This window comes from Tenrec ecaudatus, chromosome 3 (assembly GCF_050624435.1).
Source record: "Tenrec ecaudatus isolate mTenEca1 chromosome 3, mTenEca1.hap1, whole genome shotgun sequence".
Lineage (NCBI taxonomy): Eukaryota > Metazoa > Chordata > Mammalia > Afrosoricida > Tenrecidae > Tenrec > Tenrec ecaudatus.
In genome coordinates this window covers 61,680,300-61,703,247 of record NC_134532.1, presented here as the reverse complement: position 1 = coordinate 61,703,247, position 22,948 = coordinate 61,680,300, and the positions used below count along the sequence as shown (strand labels likewise).

At 46.3% G+C, this 22,948-nt stretch overlaps 1 protein-coding gene across 2 annotated transcripts in view; it reads right to left on the bottom strand.

Annotated features, from left to right (window-relative positions):
- Positions 1-10,394: 10,394 nt before the first annotated feature.
- The window catches only part of TMEM154 (transmembrane protein 154), a 73,921-nt gene continuing 61,367 nt past the window's right edge, over positions 10,395-22,948 (bottom strand). The window contains exon 7 of one of the 2 annotated variants that reach the window (XM_075543693.1): positions 10,395-15,255. In XM_075543693.1, coding sequence (XP_075399808.1) covers positions 15,198-15,255 — 58 coding nt within the window. In that variant the 3' untranslated portion in view covers positions 10,395-15,197. Of the gene's footprint in view, positions 18,170-22,948 lie in introns of both variants that reach the window. The other variant, XM_075543694.1, reaches the window with a different exon arrangement.

Below are 22,948 nucleotides of genomic sequence, written 5' to 3'. Positions count from 1 at the left end.
CCGTGCCGTGGGCTTTCTGGAAACACCTGTGGAACGTCTGGTTCCTGCATTCAGAAACGGCTGGAACGATGGCTCGTATTGGAGGAGGACACTGGAGCTGTTTCTGTTACTGTGGTCGTGACACGCACAGCCTGCAGAGGAGAACACCAATTCAGCAATTCTAGGATCCCTCTTTATTATTATTATTTTTTTGGATCCCTCTTTAATAACGCTGATTACATTCTTCCGCTTGCGCCATCATCATCTCCCTTCTTTTCCAAATTCCCCTCCCCTGTGACCATTAGCTCCCTGGCCCTCAGCTTCCCAGCTGGCCTTTGGAATTAGGTGGTCAGTTCGCTCCACTGTCCTTCGTTCTCCAAAGAGCACACTGTCCAAGACAAGCATTCTTTATGGCGCAAGCTAATTTACGGTTTAGTTCAAAGACGTCTTTGAGGGTGTTCTTCTTTTCTGGTTTAAAATTTGAACACGATCTCAGGGCAACAGTTGTGAAGTTTCATCTAGCCTCCATGGTGCCCGAAACTCTGGATTCTATTAAAAACTGGGATTCTTTCCTTTATTGACCCACCTCTCTCCCCTCGCCCCCCATTTTTTATCAGGATTCTTCTCTAGAATCTCTGATCAAATTGTCCATTAATATCTGCTGGACACATTCCATTCTGATTGGAGAGGAGGATGGTAAGCACATTGTGCCCTGTGCTCTGCCCATATATCCAGTGTTTACGTGATGCCTGATGCTCAGTCAAGGTTCAGTATACATTTACTGGGGGCAGTGCTGGCTCAGGAGCCCTGCGTGGTGTAGTGGGTTACACATTGGGCTACTAACCACAAGGTCAGTAGTTTGAGCTCACCAGTAGCTCAGTGGGAGAAAAATGAGACTTTCTGTTTCCTTAAAGATTAGCAATTTCTACACCCCCCTAACCCTGCCCCAGGAAGTTCTGAGTCAGGGTGGCCCTGCGTGAGATTAGCTCCCTGGCAGGGAGTCTGGCTAGGCTTTGGCAGTAGTAGTTCAGGAGCTCTATCTCGCCTTCTTTGCAGGATTTCTGCACCTGACTCAAGCCATGGTATTTTCAATCACCTCATTTGCATATGGAAATCAGAATTTGAATAAGGCAGATGGGAGAAGGATCCATGCATGTGAATTGTGGTGCTGGCAACTGATATTGAAAATATGATCAACTGTCAAAAGGACAAACCAATCTGTCTTGGAAGAAAGATAGCCAGAATTCTCCGTAGAGGCAAGGATGGTGAGACTCTGTCGCACATACTTTAGACATGTTGTCAGGAGAGACCAATCCCTGGAGAAGGACATTGTGGTAGTTACATAATCTCGTGTCAACTTGAAGGTATAGTAGTGAAGGGGTGGGCTATGATATTTAGGTTTTTTGTGCCAATGTGGCTCCTGTAGGAACATGTGGGTGGAGTTTAACCTGTCAATCAGGCCACAGTTTGACTGGAGGGCAACTGAGATAAATGGCTCTTCTAGGCCAGCATCTCCCTCCTTCTTCCTAGAGGTGGACCACACTCTCTCTCTGCTTCACCTTCCTGTTGACGAGCTATGCTGACGGCGGCCAGAGTCCTGGATTTATAAGACTTTGGGCCTGTGATCATCCTGCATTCTGTCTCATTGCATGTGGCTGTGTGAGTCTGAAGAGGGACTTATGGCTTCTGGACTTGATCTGGACAGGGCTTGGATGTTTGCTTGATACGTAATTACTTCTTGATATAGACTTCTCTCTTAAATATATATGTGTGCCTCTGAATTTGTTTATCTCGCCAATCCAGCCTAACACAGACATCCTGTTTGGTAAAGTAGAGGTGCAACAAGAAAGAAGCAGGCCCTCGATGAGATGGCTTGGCACCGTGGTTGCAACTATAGCAACAAGTGTGAGGATGGCAGAGGCCTGGACGTTGTTTTGCTCTGTCGTGCATACGGTTGTTATGACTAGGATCTGACTTGGTGACACACAATAACAACATGCAGGAGTCCTCTCCGTTTCCCAATCCATGTACCCCCTCTGCCGCCCTGCACCCCACCCCATCCACCACCAGGGGACGCTGTGTGCGGCTGTGATGCTGAGCAGGTTCCCGAGGAAAAGGGGCTCCTGGAAAGAACCATCTAGTCATCTACCTGGGACAGCAGCCAACCAAAGCCCTGTGGATGACAAAGGTCCAAACCCAGCCCATCACCAACTGGACAGCGGGTCATTCAGTTGCACACTGGATCCCGCCGACCGGAAGGCAGCTACCAAATAATAACGCCATGCCTTTGCTGGTCTGGCCATCTCTCTTCCCCTCCGGTCTCTGGGATTTCTGTAGGAGCAGCTTCTGCCGGCTGTAGGTCTCGCGGTGGCAAGGTTAGTGCTGCATTGACGGCACTGAATGCTGGGGGCGGGCGTTGCGAGAATGATTTCTTAAAAGGCATCCTCGTCTGTTGTGCTGCCTTTTTCTCAGCAAAGCCAGCACTTGGTTTCCTCGGGGCACAAAGAGCAGGACAGAGAGCCCAGTGAACAGCCCCTGCCCATGAGAGGCGCTCCATGCCCGCGAGGCCGGCCCGGGATGCCGCCTCCCAACCTGAAGGGGTGGCCTGCGATCAGAGGGACTTCACGATGACATTCCAAACCTCTTCATGTTCAGATGGGCGGAAGCAACCCAGCGGCCCTCTCTTTTCATCTGGCAGTGTATTTTCTTCAAGGATGGCACTTAACCACGGCTTCATCCCTCCCGCGCAGCGCTGCCATGACAGTAATGAATGGCCCCTCAGCGCAGATCCTGACAACTGTGACCGTTCCAGATGCTGAGAGCATCAGCGACCATAATGGCCCTTCCTGGCAAGCATTTGCCCATACTTGTTCTCAGGCCGCAGGGGACAGCCACGGGCTGGTGGCCTGTGGAGATTTACAAGGTGTGCTTGCTGCAAAAGTAATGACACGGACTCGGAGAGCCACGTGTGGAAATCGGTCGTTTTTCTTCACCTGCTCTTTTTTCAATGCATGAGGGAACAGAGTGCAAACCCAAGCGTGGGACGCATGAAGCAGAAAGACTCAGGTGACCAAGCGAAAACACCAAACAAGAAACACGAGCCAGGTGCTCAGCCTGCCTCCAGGACGGAGCCATCAGCCTAAAGGCTCTTTGTGGCTCTCCCCCTGCAGGGAGCCCCGGCGGTGGGTTATGCGTTGGATGGCTCATGGCAAAGTCGGCAGTTCGAGCCCACCAGCTGGTCTGCGGGAGGAAGAGGAAGCTCCTGTTTTAGGGAAGATTTGCAGTCCTGAAACCCCACAGGCGCAGCGTGCCTCTGTCTTACAGCCTCGCCAGGAGTCAGAAATCACTCTGTGACTTGAGGTTCTTTTAATACACGAAGGCTTGCAGGCACAAGGCAGAGAAGGGGATCCAAGATGTATGTCTCCCCTTGGGGAGACAAGGGGACCTTGCAGTTGTTCAGCTAGATGGCAAAAAACTCCACATCTTGGGATTGGGGGGGTGGCGGACGAGGGGGAGTTCAGCAGTTTTTTTTTTCCTGCCTAAGTAATCTAGTGCCCTTGGAGACAGAGCGCTGCTGAATTTATTTGACCAGTGTTCAAGCTCAACTGATAAAAAAATATATACGCACAGTACCGGGCGAAGCCAGGGCAGCGTGAGGGCAAAGTGAAGCGGTCATGGCGCGGTTGCTTGTTGAAAGTTAATCGTAAATCAACTGAGCAAGTACTACAAAGATGATGCATCGGCTTCGTTCCCGGTGGTTAGAGCCCAGCTGCTGAGTTAACGTATACACGGGAGGCTGGCAGACGGCTCCTTCTGATAATAATATTCATGTTTATGAATGGCTCGTTTCTTTTTTTACACGCTCCTCCTGCTTGAGAGTGATCTGGGCTCTCGCTTGCTAACGCTGCAGGTTTCTGGGTCCCACTCCACGCTACAGATTGCGCCTCTGGGTTGTCGGCCTGGGGCTCTGCGTGATCCAGTCGCTGCTCAGACGCCTTTTGGTGCACACTTTCCTGTGAGTCTTTCCTTGATAGATGGGGAAACTGAGGCCCAGGGCAGTGCAGCGGCTTTCCCAGTGAGTGCGGAGCAGAAGTCCACAGGAGAGGACACCGCAGCGTGTTACTGCAGAAGAGTCTCTGGGCTCTCTGCCTATGAACCCCTCAAAGGGAGGCAAGTATTCAGTTCTGTTTCCTCTCCAGCTGGCTATGGTCCGACTACAGCCACGCGGGACCTATTGCCATATTTTACAGCAGACATAAATCCTTCATTCCACAGAAAACTTGTGTCCAATATGTGCCTCCATGAAGACAGATTCTTCTCTGTGATGGTCTCTCTTCTAGCTCGCTCTCTCTCTCTCTCTCTCTCTCTCTCTCTCTCTCTCTCGCTCACTCGCTCGCTCGCTCTTTGCATATTGCATTAGGTAATTTAATGCTATTTTACCTTGAACATTGACACAATGTTGACAAAGATGGTGTTTGTTTTGACAGAAGAAAGAAAAGAAATACGGCGATGCCCTAGGCTTCTGAACTGAACAAGACTTACTCAGAACCACACAAAACGACCTCAAGTAGTTAAGAAGGGATGCTGGCCAGAGTGGGGAGGGTGTCCGCAGTCAAGGAGAAGGTGCGAGAACAGAGACCAGGCCAGGACATCTTCTGAGGTGCTGTGTGGACTCGTGGTTTGTCATCATCTGACAAGTACCCAGCTCCCGTGTGCACAGCGTTAAACATCAAACCACATCCTTCTGGAGCGTTTCTCTTAATGGCATCCATGGCGGGCTTCCTCTCCCTCCTGCTGGGAGTCCTAGGGAGATGGGCAATGGTCAACACCCTGTGGAGGAAGCTGGTCTCTAAGAGAGAAGAGCAGACAAAAGCTGCAGAAACGTTAGTGCATGGAGTCTCTGGTCAGCTTGTCCTTCGTTCCAGGTGCTCCCGGTTCTGGTTGCCCCTGGGCTCAGCAACTTCCTGTCTCTTCCCAGTGTGCTAATTTGAGATGTTAAGTTGTGTGTGTGTGTGTGTGTGTGTGTGTATGAGCTGGTTTGGGTTGGATAGTTCCTCACTGACAGTCATAAACAGACCTAGCAGCAGGGGATAAACTTAGGCGAGGGATATTTATTTAGGATAACTTCTTTTATTTACTCAAAAGAGAGTGTTGGGCTTGGTCCTGCCCAAATTTCATGCCACCTGCTCTGGACGTGGCCACCCGAGGTTTAGGAGGGCCACCCCCGCCCCCGCCGGCTCCATTCGGAGTGGGCTTTTGTGCCCCAGTTCTGTGCGGGTGCGCATTCCAGCCGAGGCGCTGCCTCAGGATGACGCGGTCTCTCGGCAACGGTGGTTCTGATTGACGAGGAAAGAAGGGAATGCTGGGAAAAAAACAGATATTTGGGGATTCTGTGAACTTCCCCCCTTCTGCCTGCAGACCTTTCACTGGTCATCCAAGGGCCAGATTTTTGATGCTGAGCTCCATTTGGAATTCACCCCACACCTCCTCGCCTTGATTCTGTCCAATCTGTTATTTTGTAATTCCTGTTGCCATCTGGTCTTCCAGGGTTTGCCTCGTCACCTTGCCCTTGGTTTTAACGCCTAATCTTGATTTGCCCTGCTTCACTAGGGCACTCTCTGAGAACTGCCTCACCATTGGGGCCCTCTCTAAGGACTGGGCCCCACCCCCACCCCTTGCATTTCCTTTGCTCAGACTTTAACCTCTTCAGGACACAAATCTTGACATTCACTCATTGGGCAGCTTCCTAAGAGAAGCCCCCACTCTAACTGCCTTAAGACAGAGGGTGGAGCAACATGACAGCCCTCCTAAGAGGAAGATGGGGGTCCATTTGAAATTGAACGAGGGATGGGTTATGAATAGCGAGTCATATTCATCCCAAGTCAGTACTAGCCCACAAAAAGAGGGAAAGGTTTCTGTACAGATTCCACGAGATGAGAAATAAATGGCTCTCGTGGTCTAAGATCCCACCCCATTGAACAGCTAGGTTGGCCTCATCTGCAGTTAGTGCTGACTGGGGAAACCTGAAGAAGCATTTATACGGCCTCTTCCTGCCCACAGCGGAAACGATCACTCTCATGTAGCTTGTATCATCAGCGACAATGAATAAAGTTCTGGCCTTGAATAAAGGTGTATTCTTTCCTCCAAGGATTCTCCAGAAGTTCAAAGACGAGAGGCCTCGAGCTGAGAGCAGAGAAGAGCGGCCGTGAGGGCTGTGTGACCCCCTGGGTTCCTTTCCCAACAACCTTTCAGTCCTCCAGACGGTGCCCAGGGTATTGCCACCACCGAGAACTGTTTGTCAGCTCAATTACAAATCGTTCTCTGCCTCTTTCCAGAATGCATTTAGATAGCTAAAAATAAGATGCATATGTAATAAGACAACTTCAAGACATAGAGTAGTATCAGGTTCCTTTAGGTAGAGGGAAGTGAAATTGAAGTTTTTTTCCATCGAACCAAGAAACTTAGGGGGGAATAGGGAAAATGAGAAATTCTGCATTTGGATTCCGCGCTCATCGATGACCGAGACTGAGTAGTTAGTTAAGTAAGGGTAATACCATGACTCTTTGCACAGTAGCTTTTTTTCTGGCTTATTGTGCACCGAGGAGTGCCCATAAGCACTGTTCCGAGTAGACATGAGTGAGACGTGATCCCTAGCCTCAAGGTGCTCACAAGCTAATCTAGTCTCACTGTAATCTTATGTACCAAAGAGTAGCTACACATTTCTGTGTGGCTGACCCACCCACAAGCCTTTCTCTGTCATGCTGCGATGATTTATATGTCACACAATGTGAAACCAGCTCTGCTACCTACTGTGGATCAGAGATCTATGTTCAAGCCAAAGGCAGCCACAAAGGAACCTGTGCTAGACTCAGGGGAGGTCAAATACCCCTGAGGAAGTATTGGCATGAGGCTGTGTAATACATTTCCTCCATATCGCATGAGGATACTCCACCTCTTCATTTATGCAGAACGTCTTTTCCCAAGGAGGTTGCAACACTCTTCCCATTGAGTGGTGGGGCTTATGTCTCCTAGCCCTTAAACCTGGGTAGACTCTGTGATTATCTTGACTAATAGACAAGAGGTGGGAGGTGGGTTATGACAAAAACCTCAACGTTCCGGAAAATGGGAAGCTAAGAACAATGAGTCAAGGAGGAAGGATATTTCTAAAATGGATTGTGGCGATGGTTCCACACTTCTTTGTAGCACAGTGGTTATGTGTTCGTCTGCTAACCTCAAGGTCAGCAGTTCAAAACCACCAGCCACTCCTTGGGAGAAAGATGAGGGTTTCTACTTCCATCAAGAGTTATAGTCTCTTAAACCCCGCAGGCAGCTCTATCTTGCCCTGTATGTAGGTCACTATGAGTCAGAATTGACTCAATGGCGGTGAGTTTGGTTTGGTTTGAATTGAGTTGTATGATATGTGAATTATATGGTAATAAAACTACGTTTTTAATAATTAAAAATACATTTTTTAATTTGGAACCAACTCTGATGTGAGGAAACCTGAGAAGTCCATGGAGAGGCACCCATGGATAGGAACCAAGGCCCCCGGCCCCCAGTCCTGGCTGAACTCTGACCCAACAGCCAGCACCAACTTTCCAGATGTCAGTGAGCCACCTTGAGAGTAGATGGAGTCCCAGTTGAACTGCTCAGCTGATGCCAGGTGGAGCAGAAATGGGACCTTCCCACTGAGCCAGATTAGCCCTGTAGATTCACAAGCAAAAGAAACGATTGTTGTTATGTTGCCTTATTAAATGTTGAGGTAGTTTGTTAGCTAGCAGCAGATGACTGGAATGCCAACCCAATCATTTTCTCTCTTAGGAAGTCTGGGTGTTGGATGCATCCAGAGGTGGGTCACCTGAGCTCAGGCTAAATCCCAAACAATGCTGCTTTTCCTGTTTGACACAATCCTGGGTGCTGGCTGGTTTGGGTGTGCTGAAAGCCGGAGCTTTGGTTGTAAAGCAGGTGACATTTTGGTCTGTTTTAAATTCGGTCAAACTCTAGCACTGGACATGCGTTTCTGAAAGTATCTGGGCATGCTTCGCCACTGCAACCCGGGAGGGTACAGACAATGCCCTTTTGGTGCAGCTCTAAGAAGTGGAAATTGGATTTTTGCCCCTTCAAACCCTTAGCAACATGTAGGCCTAGAAACTAGCTTCTCTCCTTAGTACCTCCCTTCTAACTACTGCCCCCCTCCCCTTTTTTTATCCAATAAAATAATTTTTCTGGACCTGCTGTCCAACCCACCAACCACTACTTCTGCTCTCAGACTGGACCCACCTCAGGCTTCCACAGCGCTTGAGAGTGTGTGTTCTGGAGTTGCACAGACAAGGGGCAAGTTAATACATTCTCTAAAATTACCTCTCAAGTATACTGTGAGGATGAAAACAAGATGGTCAAGTCCTTACCACCTGGTGCCTCACATGTCTGCCTCTTCAGATGCCCAGTGTTCTCCCACCCCTTTGTTTTCCCTAGCAGAACCCCTGAGTAACTGTTGGATATGTACCCTACCATCTCTCTGCCCATTGTCCTCACCGGAGAAGACCTGATGCATGTGAACTGAGGCACAGAACATCGCATGTGCCATGGGCTTCCAGAAGAACAAACAAATCTGTCTCAGAAACAGTGCTGTCAGAGTGCTCATGAGAAGCGAGAATGGCAAGGCTTCCTCTCCTGTACATTGGACACGTGATCAGGAGGGACCAGCCCCTGGAAAGGGACATCAGGACTGGTCAAGGGTCTGTGAAAAGGATTACCCTCACTGAGTGGCTCCAACAAGGGTTCAAGCACAACAGCAATTATGAGGATGGCACATGACCAGGCAGCATTTCATTCTGTCACCCACAGAGTCAAGGTGAGGGGACCCGGCTCTGAAAGCACTCAAAACCAACACTTTGTGCTTCATAACAGAGTTTATTTCCTGTTGTGACAGTGGACCTGTGGCAGTTACATAATCTCTTGTCAACTTGTGAAGGGGTGGAGTCTAGCCTGTCAATCGGGTCACAGCTGGATGACCTCCTTTGGAGGCGTGAAGGACATAAATAACTCACTGGAAGTGGAACACAGGCTCACTCCCTGCGAGACTTTCTTGTTGACAAGACACATGGAGCTACCCTTGAGTCCTGGGGCTGGAGGAGCCATGCGGAGAACCCTGCCAATGCTGAGATGCTTCCACTGCCACTGGACTCACAGGACCTTCCACCCACTAGCCTGTGATCTTCCTGCATTTGACATCATTGCATGTGTTGCATGAGTCTAAAGAAGAATTTATAGACTGGTATTGGACATACGGGCTAACATGGGACTTACAGACTTGATCTGGAATGCTTTCTCAATATACAATCACTTTTTATAGAAAGCTCTTGTACACCTACGAGTGTCTATGAATCTCATTGCTCTCGTCTACCTGGACTAACACAGTATCTAACCATGTCTCTGCTGCCATGCACATGGGTTGGCCAATAGGATGTAGTCACAGCTGTGTCATTGGGTTGCCAAGAAAACTCTGTAAAAGTGGCTGACCTAGTTCAAAGGTTCGCTCTTTTGTTTTCTTTGCTCTCCCTCTTGGCTGGAGCTACTGCAGCCACCTTGGCGACCCTAGGATGGAAGCCTCCCTACCCTCATGGAGAGTTGAAAGGCACAGAGTCTCAGATGAGCAGAGAGCCACCATAACAGCCCTTGACTGTTGATCTCTTTGGTTGAGTGAGAATAAGCAGGAAAAAAAAGATTTTCTTTAAATCAATTTTAGGTTATGCCTCTAATTCTAGAGGTTGAACTTAATTCCTAAGTAATACACAAGTGAATCCTAGTCAAGATTGTTGCTCTCAGAATCCTTTTTCCAACACTGTGGGATGCTTTGGGTCTTTGCTAACTCCAGGCTCACTTGTCCCCCTATGTTGTTAGCAGACTGTGAGGGGAGTCTTGATGCCGTATGGATGACATGTTCTTGTAATTAAGCCCTTCTGGAGGCATCATCCTGGCTGCTGTTTGTCACTGCACTGACTGGTGCTTGTGATGTGCAAGACATAAGACAAAAAAATCCTCACTGCCATCAAGTCAATTCTGATTCCTAGCAACCTGATAGTGCAGGGTACCACTGCCTTGTGGGTTTCTAGGATTGTTCCTGTTTATGGAAGTGGAAAACTTCATCTTCCTCCTGAGAAGTGGCTGGTGGTTTTGAACTGATAACCTGTGGTTAGCAGCCCAAAGTAATCCCTACACCACCAGAGCTCCTTATTTGAGGATATCTTCATATGTTATGACTCTTCCTTTCAGCCTTGCATGCACTATTACAATGTCATGATGTGGAGTCTGATATTAACATTAAAGACATAGGGAGAAATAAGAAATTAAGAAAAAGATAGTTTTATCAATTTAAAGTTTTTAATTGTTTCATAATAATCCCCTAGACAATGTAAAATTACGTTTTTATTTAAAATTTTTTATAAGAAACACAAAAAGATACAAATATGTAATAATACCTTTTAGAAGTACATACAAAAATCAAGTTCATTTTCAGTCTAGACAGTTTTGTAGAAAGCAGTTTCAATCCTCTAAGAACTTCGTGAACTGGGTGTTGGCTCACTTATTCAAAGAGATACATGGATCAAAAGCATGCAGTCTAAAGGTATCCACTCTTCTCTTTCAGATTCACTGAAGATAAAAGAATTTTCCTTTGGAAGGAAATATATCTCAGTCTTTTAGCAAAAAAAAAAAAGTTAGTGAACAATTAATGTACCTTCAAATAAACATTTATTCTAAATATTGGTAGACATTAATCACACAGAAACAAGTGCAGAAGATAGTCTTTCTACCCATCGTATAGCGCTTTACTTTCCAATTAAATTTAGAAATACTTTCCAGTCTTTACTGTTAAATGAATAAATTAGCATATGAACATATAGGTACTTATTTTTATTTTTAAAAATGCAACTGAGAATAGAGTAATCTATACATACATATGTAGGCTCACCCGACACTTATAAAATTTTAAGTACTATGATGTAGGGAAAAGTTGTTATATATATTATTCTCTGCAATTAGGGTAGGAGGAAAACAAAATCTTCATTGATCTTAAAAGTTGGATAATTTTTTTTCTTTTTTTGATAATCTTATAAATCAGTTCTAACCAGTAAGGATGGGAACATTTCTTATGAGGCTTATAAAACAGAATTTCAAAGCGGCAGGGTAAACTAGGCCATCTAACAATGTTACTGTGCATTTAAATTATAGGGGTGCTGGTGAGAGTATTGAAAGGACCATGAACTGCCAGCAAACAGGTAAGTGTGTTGTAAAAGACAGACAGAAGCGAATGCTCCTTGGTGGCAGGGGCGCGAGACTTCGGCTCACATGCTTTAGATAGGCTGTCAGCAGAGACCCGGCCCTGAAGGAGGACGTTATGCCTGGTAAAGTGGCGGGGCAGCGAACAAGAAGATCCATCCTGGAGGAGATGGATTACCACGGGGGCTGCAGCAACAGGCTGGGCAACATGGCGAGGCTGGCCAAGGAACAGGCACGGAGTTTATCCTGTGGCCAGAGGAACAAGCCCAACAGCATTCAACTGACCTCCCGAGGAAGGCCATTACATATCTTGTCAAACAAATGCATGCTGAAGACCATACTTTTTATCTCATTTTATTAAACTTTAAATACAAAACACATGTTAAGTTACTAGCAGTCTATCGGATTGCTTTTGAATTTTGTGTGTAGCTATAATCCCTGCTCGTTCTGAAACCGGCATTCATTAACCAGGCAAGGTTTTCACGTGTTCCTGATGCTGTTTATAACCCCAGCGCCGGCACCTACATTGGAAGGATGCGGCAATTACGCTCAACTGATGTTCACACTGGAAATAAACAAACTGTTGTTTACTGTTTATAATGCTGACATGTCATTCAGCTAGTCCTCTTCACGCATATCCAAAACAGGAAAATATGGAGAATATGCATTTTGTAAAAATCCAACTCCTTTTCATTAATAAAGCATGAAAGGCCAGTGGTAGATAGACAATGAGATGTCAACTGCGAAGCAGGACTGACAGAGCCTTCTGTCCCTGAGGCTCCATGCTTAAAAACGGCCATGTGCCCTTGACTAGCTAACACTGTTCTCCACTGCACGTCTACTCTCGTCCTGCCACAGAAATGGAAGTCTTCATATTATTGTCGTCACATGGGCCAAGAAATTTCATTTCTTAAAAGATTAGTTTGTGGGTGAACAAGTAAATGTGGTGAAGAAAGCTGATGGTGCCCGGCTATCAAAAGAGATAGTGACTGGGGTCTTAAAGGCTTGAAGATAAACAAGCGGCCATCTAGCTCAGAAGCAACAAAGTCCACATGGAAGAACACACCAGCCTGTGTGATCGAGTGGTCCCAAAGGGATCAGTTACCAGGCATCAAAGAACAAAAAATCATATCATTGACTGCACACCTCCATGATAGGATCGCTGAAGACAAATGGGTGCACAAGCAAATGTGGTGAAGAAAGCTGATGGTGCCCGGCTATCAAAAGAGATAGTGTCTGGGGTCTTAAAGGCTTGAAGGTGAACAAGCGGCCATCTCGCTCAGAAACAAATAAGCCCACATGGAAGAAGCACACCGGCCAGTGTGATCACGAGGTGCCCAAGGGACCAGATATAAGGCATCATGCAAAAAAAAAAAAGATATAAGTGTGTGTATGTATGTGTATTTATGTCTATATGTATATATGTATGTGTATATATATATTATATTAAATGAAGGGGGAAGTGCAGAGTGGAGACCCAAGGCCCAAGTGTCGGCCAATGGAGATCCCCTCATAGAGGGGCTTAGGAGAGGAGATGGGTTAATTAGGGTGTGAGGTAGTATCGATGAAGAACACAGCTTTCCCCCAGATCCTGGATGCTTCCTCCCCCCAACTACCATGATCCGAATTCTACCTTGCAGGGCTGGATAGGACAGAGGCTGTACACTGGTACATATGAGGGTTGGAGATACAGGGAATCCAGGGTGGATGATACCTCCAGGACCAAGGGCGTGAGGGACGATGCTGGGAGAGTGGAGGGTGAGTGGGTTGGAAAGGGGGAACTGATTACAAGGAGCCACATGTGACCTCTTCCCTGGGAGAGGGACAGCAGAGAAGGGGGGAAGGGAGACCCCGAATAGGGCAAGATATGACAAAATAACGAGGTATAAATTACCAAGGGCATATGAGGGAGGGGGGAAAAGGAAGGGAGGGGGGGAAAAAAAAGAGGACCTGATGCAAGGGGCTTAAGTGGAGAGCAAATGCCTTGAGAATGATTGGGACAGGGAATGTATGGGTGTGCTTTATACAATTGATGTATGTATATGTTTGGATTGTGGTAAGAGTTGTTGGAGTCCCTAATAAAATGTAAAAAAAGAAAAGAGAAAAAAATGATTAGGGCAAAGACTGTACAGATATGCTTTATACAATTGATGTATGTATATGTATGAACTGTGAAAAGAATTGTATCAGCCCCAATAAATTGTTAAAAAAAAAAACCAGAAAAAAAAAAAACCAAACAAACAACAAAAAAAGATTAGTTCATAGAGAGATCAAACAATTCTAGAGGATTGGATGACACATCTCATTGAGGAAAACTAATACCCAAGCTTTAAAAACTCACTGCCATCCAGTGGATTCCGACTCCGTGACTTGATGAGACAGGGCAGACTGTCCCTGTGGGGTTCTGAGACTGTAACTCTTTACAGGAGCAGAAAGCCTCATGCTTCTCTCGTGGAGCAACTGGCGGGTTTGAACCAATGACCTGTGGTTGTCAGTCTATCATGTAACCCAATACATCACCAGAGTCTGCAAATACCCCCCAACAATAAGACTAAGAAAATGCAGTGGACAAGAAAGTATCAAGGCAATGCCAAAGAGCTGCTTAAAAAATAAATTACATATATACTCTTTGTTAGGCAATTGTTAATAACCAGATTGATTCCATTCCACACTTATCTATAGTGACTCTTCTGGTTACTGTAACATCACAGAAACACCGTCTATGAGTGAAAGCTACCCTAGGCAGTCTGTGGCAGGCTTTAAATGTAAACTCCAGGATTCATCCTGTCTTCCGCATGTGAAAGTGTCTCATGTGTTAATTTAATTCCATATAAAATGTAAATGTTTCCCCCACTATATAGACTCCAGCAGAATCTTCCCAGTGTGAAGCCTTAGTTTATCACTTAGTTACTACATTAAGGATTTGTATTCCCTCTGACAGAAGCTGAAACTGCACTTGATGTTGACTCAACATAAGGTCTTCCCCAAGAGATGGTGTGAATTGATAGCTTAAACAACCAAAATAAAGACACAGACAAAAACACGTTTCAAAGCCTCCAGTCCCATTGCTGGAGCTCCGGGCCGTGCACAGCAGCATCTGTCACTCGCTGATGTCCAGGCCGGGCCATGCTGGTGCTCCCCAGCTGTGTGCTGCATTTGGAGAATAATGAGCGCCCAGAGAGAGGGGTCCTACTCCTGGGGTATGAGAAAACACTGCATCGAGATTTTAATGGATTGATTAAAACAAGTTTCCTGAGACATCCTAGTAAGTCATGTTGTTGGCCTTGTTTGTGTAAAATGCACAGAAATTCAGTGAAACGCACATATCTGTACAAGTATAATGCCAAATTTTGTCTGCCTGGCCACGGAAATAGAGCAAATTAATGAGATTCTCATCAACAATCATCTGAAATATTAAGTTTGCGCTTCAAATCACTTGAAATCCTGAAGATATGACACCTGTAAATTGCATAGCAGTGACACTGGAGCTCACCCTTGACTGCCCCGTGCTAAGTTCATGACGATGCCCTGGTGGCAGTCGTTCAGCTCCTGGCTGCTAACCAAAAGGTTGGCAGTTCGGCCCACCAGCCGCTCCATGGGGGAGCAATGCGGCAGTTTGCTTCCATGCAGAAAACTGCCTTGGAAGCAGATGCGCCTTAAGGCAGTTTGAGTCTGTCCTATAGGGTCACTATCAGTCAGAACCGATTCAACAGCAATCTTTTTTTGTTTTTAGCTTCATGAACCTTGTCAGAATAAGCTATCTTCTAAAAAGTGTCCTGCCTACTCTACAATGAGGCTCGTGTGTTCATGCCGCTGATGTTTGCTTCTGTGAAGTTCCTTTAAGTCCTGAGAACAGTTTTCTGGAATCATGGAATATGGCTTTATCAAAGTAGGCTTCCTGGAACACGTGTATTTCTGTGAATTTCAGAAGTTCATTATTAATTAGGGTGGGTTAAGTTGCAAAGACCTCTGTGGGCATCGAACACCTTGGAGACCCTACAGGGAGGAAGAAGGAAAGAGAGGAAATTCTTCTGAGAGCCAAAACCTTGACTCAAAACAAACTGAAGATAATAGCCACAGGGAAACAACAGGACCCGGACACACATTTCTGAATCACTGCGGACCACAAATGGAGTGTGGGTAGGTGTAATAGTAATGAAAATACAAATGTGGCATTAGGATGGGCTGAAAAGTATATGGAGCCCGGGTGGTAAATGTTGCACTGCTAACTAAAAGGTCGGCAGTTCAAACCCACTAGCTGCTCCACTGGAGAAAGATGAGGCTGTCTGCTTCCACCGAGCACTACAGCCTTGGCAACCCTATATAGCGCCACTGTGAGTTGGAATTGCCTCAGTGGTGACGGGTGTGGTTTCACCAGAATATGACTGGTAATATATGTAAGTTATATACCACAGAGAGGGAGCCTGGTGGTGGAGTGGTTATGTGTTAAGCTGCTAACTTCAAGGGCAGCAGTGTGAAACCACAGCTGCTCCGAGGGAAAATTCTAAGGCTTTCTACTCCCATAAAGAGTTACAGTCTCTGGAATCCCACGAGGGCTGTTCTACCCGGTCCTGTAGGGTTGCTACGAATTGGCATCGACTGGATGGCCGTGAGCTTGATGTATACTGTAAAGACTGCCTTTTGCTGCATCAGAACAGAAAAATCTTACCATGGTGAATGAGGGGGGAGTGCAGAGTGGAGACCCAAAGCCCATTTGTCGGCCACTGGACATCGCCTTGCAGAGGGGGCTAGGGGAGGAGACGAGCCAGTCAGGGTGCGATGTAGCAAAGATGAAACATACAACTTTCCTCTAGTTCCCAAATGCTTCCTCACTCCCCCCTGCGACCCCCCACTATCACGATCCAAATTCTCTTATGCAAGTCTGGCTAGACCAGAGGATTTACACTGGCACAGGTAGGAAATGGAGCCAGGGAATCCAGGGCGGATGATCCATTCGGACCAGTGGTGTGAGTGGCGATACTGGGAGCGTAGAGGGAGAGTGGGTTGGAAAGGGAATCGTTTACAAGGAGCTACATGTGACCTCCTCCCTGGGGGATGGATAACAGAAAAGTGGGTGAAGGAAGACATCGGACAGTGTAAGATATGACAAAATAATAATTTATAAATTATCAGGGTTCATGAGCGAGGGGGAGCAGGGAGGGAGGGGGAAAATGAGGACCTGATGCCAGCAGGGGCTTAAGTGGAGAGCAAATGTTTTGAGAGTGATGAGGGCAATAAATGTACAGATGTGCTTTACGCAATTGATGTATGTATGGATTGCGATAAGAGTTGTATGAGCCCCTAATAAAACAATTAAAAAATAGACTACCTTTTGCCAAAGCTTTATGCAGACCCAGGATAGCGCGCCAGCAGTGGCTGCATCTTAAACATAAAGCAAATCGATGTGCACTTCACTGGACGGGAAGACCGCCCTGGCCTGGGCCTCTGCCTTTATCAGCATAATTTAAAGGCAAGTACTTGTTCAAGAAACTCTAGACAGGGTGTGACTTTCTACTCCTGTGAGGGGTTCCAGTCTCAGGGGCAGCTCTACCCTGTCCTGTAGAGTTGCTGAGGGTCGAATTGACACCATGACAGTGAGTTTGAGTCTTTTGAGTTTGAAACTGGATGTGGGGGAGTGGGCGAGACATGCATTTTTGTTCACCCATGAAGTCAGCCTTTCAAACACCACATCCAAAATCGGCAGCAAATATTTGGCTAACCTTGTCTCCTCCATTCATCTATGGCCTTAAAGAGAAATAACATTTTCATTATTGCTCCTGCAACAAAGTGTCAGGTGTCCCAGGAGAGTGGAGGACTCCCACTTGGCTAGACTGTATCAAAGGCAAGGTTAGAACATCAAGACTGAAATGGAGATCCAGTTTTGGTGGGCGTCGGTGCTGTGCAGCGCTCTCGCTTCTGGCGCAAGGAGGTCAGTCAACCGAGAGCAGGCGGTGTTGTTCTCTTGGATGGCGGACACAGTGAGAAAGAAAGGCATTCCCCAGCCTGTACTGCTTGTTTTGACCTTTGAAGATCTAAGGGACTTAGGGTGACTGACAGCTGATCCCCACCCGCACATATCCCCCACCCACATATCACAAGCAAGGCAAGGAGGTGAGAACAGCCGTACCTGGGAAAATGCTAACAAATAACAGGGGATTTTAGCTGCAAAGGAAGGAAATCATTTGCGTTTTCAAGCAAGATTTCTAGCTCTCTCAAGAAACTCTCAAGGGCAAGGAGCCCGGTCAAGGGCAGGGTCCATGAGCTCACCCAACAACATCTCCTCGGGGATGAGGATTCTCACATTGCATCGTCCTGGCAGAGAGACGTGAATCTGCCCACCCTCTGGGTGGGGCATCCACTGACACGCTGCGTCTTTTCTGAGCCATCACTCTCCTGGAGGACAGCTCCTGCAGAATGTGGTTGGTCCATCATAGGACTCGAACAATCAGAAGCAAGGACCCAAAGCTAATCAGGTAGCACGGTGACCCAGGAGGAACCGTAGCTCAAACACAGTTTCCTGGTTTACCCCGTAAGGCATGAGGCAGAAAGATATCAAGGGCTTAGAAAGAACGCCAGAGTCCAGGCAGCATTTGGAGAGGAGGAGGAGCGGGAGGAGGGGCAGCGGCCCATGGATGACTCCCTCTCCACCCTCAGAGGGTGCCAGCGGTGGATGTCAGCCAGGCCCTTTCCCAGTACTTCTGAATCGCACATTCTTCCAAGTACAGGTGATGCCATCCTTATGAAGAGTGGGCGTTGGAAGAAACAGCAAAAGGCTTTTGTGTCTCCGTTGATTTGAAATTAATTAAATGTGTATTCTCTCCACTGTCTGCTGGCAGGCCTCGCAGGCTCCCCCGGGGGCTGCTTCTCTCGGAGAAACATTCACACCCTTCAGTGTTAGGATTCAGTGTCACTGTGGAAACAGAACAATAACATGTCTTTCCAAGAAGCCCTCCAGAGCTGATCACTCCATGATAGGGGTGACTGAAGGGGTTAAATGGTCAGGAAGCCAATGGGATCCAGTGTACAAGTTGAGACAAAACACAGTTTGGATTGGGATCCCTGAGCTAGAAATCCAGGGAAAATCTTGCCCTGCTATCTGTCCCCAGAGCGAAAGTGGAGGGAACCAGATGGAGGGGGTCCCTTCCTGCAATCACATGGGATCTACTCCTGTGAAGAGCAGCAGTCTCGGAAACTCCCTCCCCCGCAGGGGCGCTGAGTCAGCACTGACTTGATGGTAGTGAGGTTGGTTTTTCTATTCTGCAGGAACAGAGGCCAAATTACAATTTCCCCCCATGTGTTATTTTCTCCCAAGAGTTTGTAGTCCGATGCTGCCAATAGCCTTTTTTGTCCATGGCCAGGAAGGGTCTGAGGTGCCCTCTCCCTGTCAATTGGAATTCAGTCGTCAGCATCTGGGATTGTGGACCTGGTTTTTGGACATGAAGGTGCTGTTGGCTAATTGGTATGTTTGTTTCTACCTTAGCCATCTCTGCCACATATCTGGCTCAGCAGCTGTTCCCCTGTGGGACCATGCCTCTGCTCGAGTCTCCCTGCAAAGCAGCCTGATTCCCTTCTTAGTTTCCTGCTTCCTTCCTTTAGCTTCCAGATTCCCTACCTGGTGCAAATGGTTAATGCGTTTTCCTGCTAACCAAAAGGTTGGTAGCTAGAACCTGCCCAAAGGCACCTAGGAAGAAAGTCCTGGCAATCTACTTCTAAAAAGAGCAGCCACTGAAAACGCTATGGAGCACAGTTGTACTCTGACACTTAGGAGTTGTCATGAGTCAGAACTGGCTCCACAGCCAGTGGGCATTTCACTTCCACTCTGCCTCTGGTCCAAGTGGCCTCTGCATGCAAGGAAGCCCCTAAGGGACAACGCAGTCAGCAAGACCTGGTGTCCGCTGAGCTCCGAAGTGTGGGCCGTGTGCAGCAGACGCCGTTCTTCTCCTACCTACCATGGGACTCTCCCACGAGTGCTCGGAAAGGTTTGTGGGAAAATCTCAGCAGCCTGTTCTTCCATTTGACACAAACACGGTGAAACCCTCCACATATAGTTTACACATTAAAAATAACTTGGAAGGAAGCAGTGTGTGTGTGGTGTTGTATGTAAATAAACTCCTGGTTTAAAAAAAAGGAGGACCTGGTGCAAAGGGCTTAAGCGGAGAGCAATTGCTTTGAGAATGATTGGGGCAGGGAATGTGCGGTTGTGATAAGAGTTGTATGAGCCCCTAATAAAATGTTTTAAAAAAAAACAACCTCCTGGCGACTCCGTGTGCTCTGAGCAAAACTGTACTACCTAGCGCTTTTAATGGCTCTGAAGGTTCAGCTGGAGGTCTCCAGGACTGTCTTCAAGGATGCCACTGGATGAGTTCAAAATGCTGACCAACTTCTTCAGTAGGAGCCAAGCACTTGACTGAGCCACCCAGAGGTGTGTGTGTCTGTGTGTGTATATACATACACATACCAGAAACTGGCATATTAGTATACTAGAAAATAACATATATAGTACATATAATACTCATTGGTGTGTGTGTATAGTCACATATAGCAATATATATGAACTCATTCATGTATACACATGAACTCATATACCCACACACCAATGGAATATATATATTTTTTTTTCAGGAAGGAAAAGGGTGGGATTTTAGCTGAGAAAGGGAAATATACGAAAGAACAAGCTCTTTAGCAAAGCATATTAAGAAATTTTCTAACTGAAGAATAGATACCACAACCCCTGTCACTTAAATCCCCCCGAACAACTCTAAAACTTGGCAAGAAGTTTTCATTTCTTCGAAATTGGGTGGTAGCGAGATGCTACTTCTCAGCTCCAGAAGCTCATCGCCATGGCACATGAGTCTGGGAAGGCAGCCTTATCTGGACATTCCAGCCTCTCAGCAGGGGCCTAGTGAAAACCTGAACGGCCAAGGCCATACGCCCTCCCGTCCTCAACACTGAGCCAGACCAGCTACTACCACAGAAGCCATTTTAAAATGAATTATTAAGAAACGAATTCACACTTGTTTAGCTGAAAAATAGAAAATACCTATAAACCAACGCAAATACCACTCATCTCAATGCTGCTAACATCTTTGTATTTATCCTTCCACATGTCTTTCTGTGATAAAGGTAGATATGCACATGCATGTCCGCTTGTGTTCTGTGATCTGCTTTCCTCATTCACAGATAATTCACAGATACACAAAATCAGCTTAGTGGCTACATGGCATTCCATTATCTCATTATACCAACAAGAAGTTTTTTTAGCCAATCCCTTATTGTTCAACATTTACATGATTCAAAATTAAAATTTTTCTTTATGATATATTGCTATATATTTGCACATTTTCAATCATTACCTTGAAATAAATCACAAGAAGAGAAATTATTAAGTCAAAGTATGCAATTTTAATGTTTTTGAGAGCTCATAGCAAATTACCTGCCTTCCCTTCACATTTTGTTCAATTTACATTCTTCCAAGTCACTCTTTTTTGAGACAGAACTTTTTACACACATTCTCTCCTACACTGCATCATTCTTTTATTTTCCCTCCCCCACCCCCATAACTCTAATAAATATAACATCATATTTACCTTTGTTCTTTTTGATTACTAAGAATTAACATTTTTTCAAAGCTTTAGAAGTTATTTTAATTTCCTCTTTTATTGAGTTGCTTATTGGTGGTCTTTGCTTATATTTAAAGTGGAGCAATTATCTTTTTTACTGGTTTGAATAAAAAAAAATTCTGACTCACCATATGCATTGCAAACTTGCCCCTAGTTTTTTTTTTCTAATTTGATTTATTAGAGAATATGGGTTTTTATTGTACCGTACTCAAGTATAAGCCAACCCAACTATCAGTTGAGGTACCTAATTTTATCACAAAAACTACATTAAAAATATGCTGAAAACTGGGGGAGAGCAGCAGAACAGCAAGGGAATGGAGTGGCAAGGTCCCCAGGGAATGCTGAAAGTGGATTTTGGGGCCAGGGAGTGGTGCCCCAATAGACTGGACTGGAAAACGCTCCTAAGGGCCAGCAAACGATCCCTGAACTAACTACAAGCTTTTCTCTTGTGAAGTGTTCTGTTTGGTTCTTTGTCAGTGGTTAGTTTTTGTTGTTTTGTTGTCTGGTTGTATACTGTTGCTTTGTTTTCCTCTGTCTTCTTTTTGTGCATGTTAGTGTCTCCACAGGGCTGTCTGAATATGACAGGCTGGATGAACTATCTGGAGGAAAAACAACGGGACCGACAGTTCCGGGGGGACTTTGGGTGGGGGGGTAAGGAACTGGGGTTAACAAACACAGGGACAAGTGAACAACATGGGACACCAAATGGTAGAGAGGGGGGAATGGCAGGCCTGGTGGGGAATGATCAAGGGTAAGGTTGTATAGAGAAGAGGTATATTTTAGCCCAGGTGGCGACTAAGCATGGTAGTAGGGCAGGAGGAAAGTCAAGGGAGATGGAGGAAAGAGCTAGGAGGCAAAGGGAATTTATGAAGGTCTAGACAAAGACATGTACATGCAAATATATATATAGGAGGATGGGGAAATAGATCGATGTGTCTATATTTATAGGTTAAGCATTAAGGTGGCAGAAGGACCTTGGGCCTCTACTCAAATACTCTCTCAATTCATGATTACTTTCTTTTATTAAATTGGAACTCTATGATGCTCACTCTCCCGACACAACGGCTGGAGCCAAAGTGGGTGAACAAGTAAATGTGGTGAAGAAAGCTGATGGTGCCCGGCTATCAAAAGAGATAGTGACTGGGGTCTTAAAGGCTTGAAGATAAACAAGCGGCCATCTAGCTCAGAAGCAACAAAGTCCACATGGAAGAACACACCAGCCTGTGTGATCAAGTGGTCCCGAAGGGATCAGTTATCAGGCATCAAAGAACAAAAAAATCATATAATTGACTGCACACCTCCATGATAGGATCGCTGAAGACAAATGGGTGCATAAGCAAATGTGGTGAAGAAAGCTGATGGTGCCCGGCTATCAAAAGAGATAGTGTCTGGGGTCTTAAAGGCTTGAAGGTGAACAAGCGGCCATCTAGCTCAGAAGCAAAAAAGCCCACATGGAAGAAGCACACCGGCCAGTACGATCACGAGGTGCCAAAGGGACCAGGTATAAGGCATCATGCAAAAAAAAAAAAAAAAAAGATATATGTGTGTATATGTATATGTATGTGTGTGTGTATGTGTGTGTGTATATATATATATATATATATACATACCATATTGAATGAAGGGGGAAGTGCGGAGTGGAGACCCAAGGCCCAAGTGTCGGCCAATGGAGATCCCCTCACAGAGGGGTTCAGGAGAGGAGATGGGTCAATTGGGGTGCGAGGTAGTACCGATGAAGAACACAGCTTTCCCCCAGATCCTGGATGCTTCCTCCCCCCAACTACCATGATCCGAATTCTACCTTTCAGGGCTGGATAGGGCAGAGGTTGGTACATATGAAGGCTGGAGGCACAGGGAATCTAGGGTGTATGATACCTTCAGGACCAAGGGTGTGAGGGGCGATGCTGGGAGAGTGGAGGGCGAGTGGGTTGGAAAGGGGGAACTGATTACAAGGACCCACATGTGACCTCCTTCCTGGGAGAGGGACGGCAGGGAAGGGGGGGAAGAGAGACTCCGGATAGGGCAAGATATGACAAAATAACGATGTATAAATTACCAAGGGCACATGA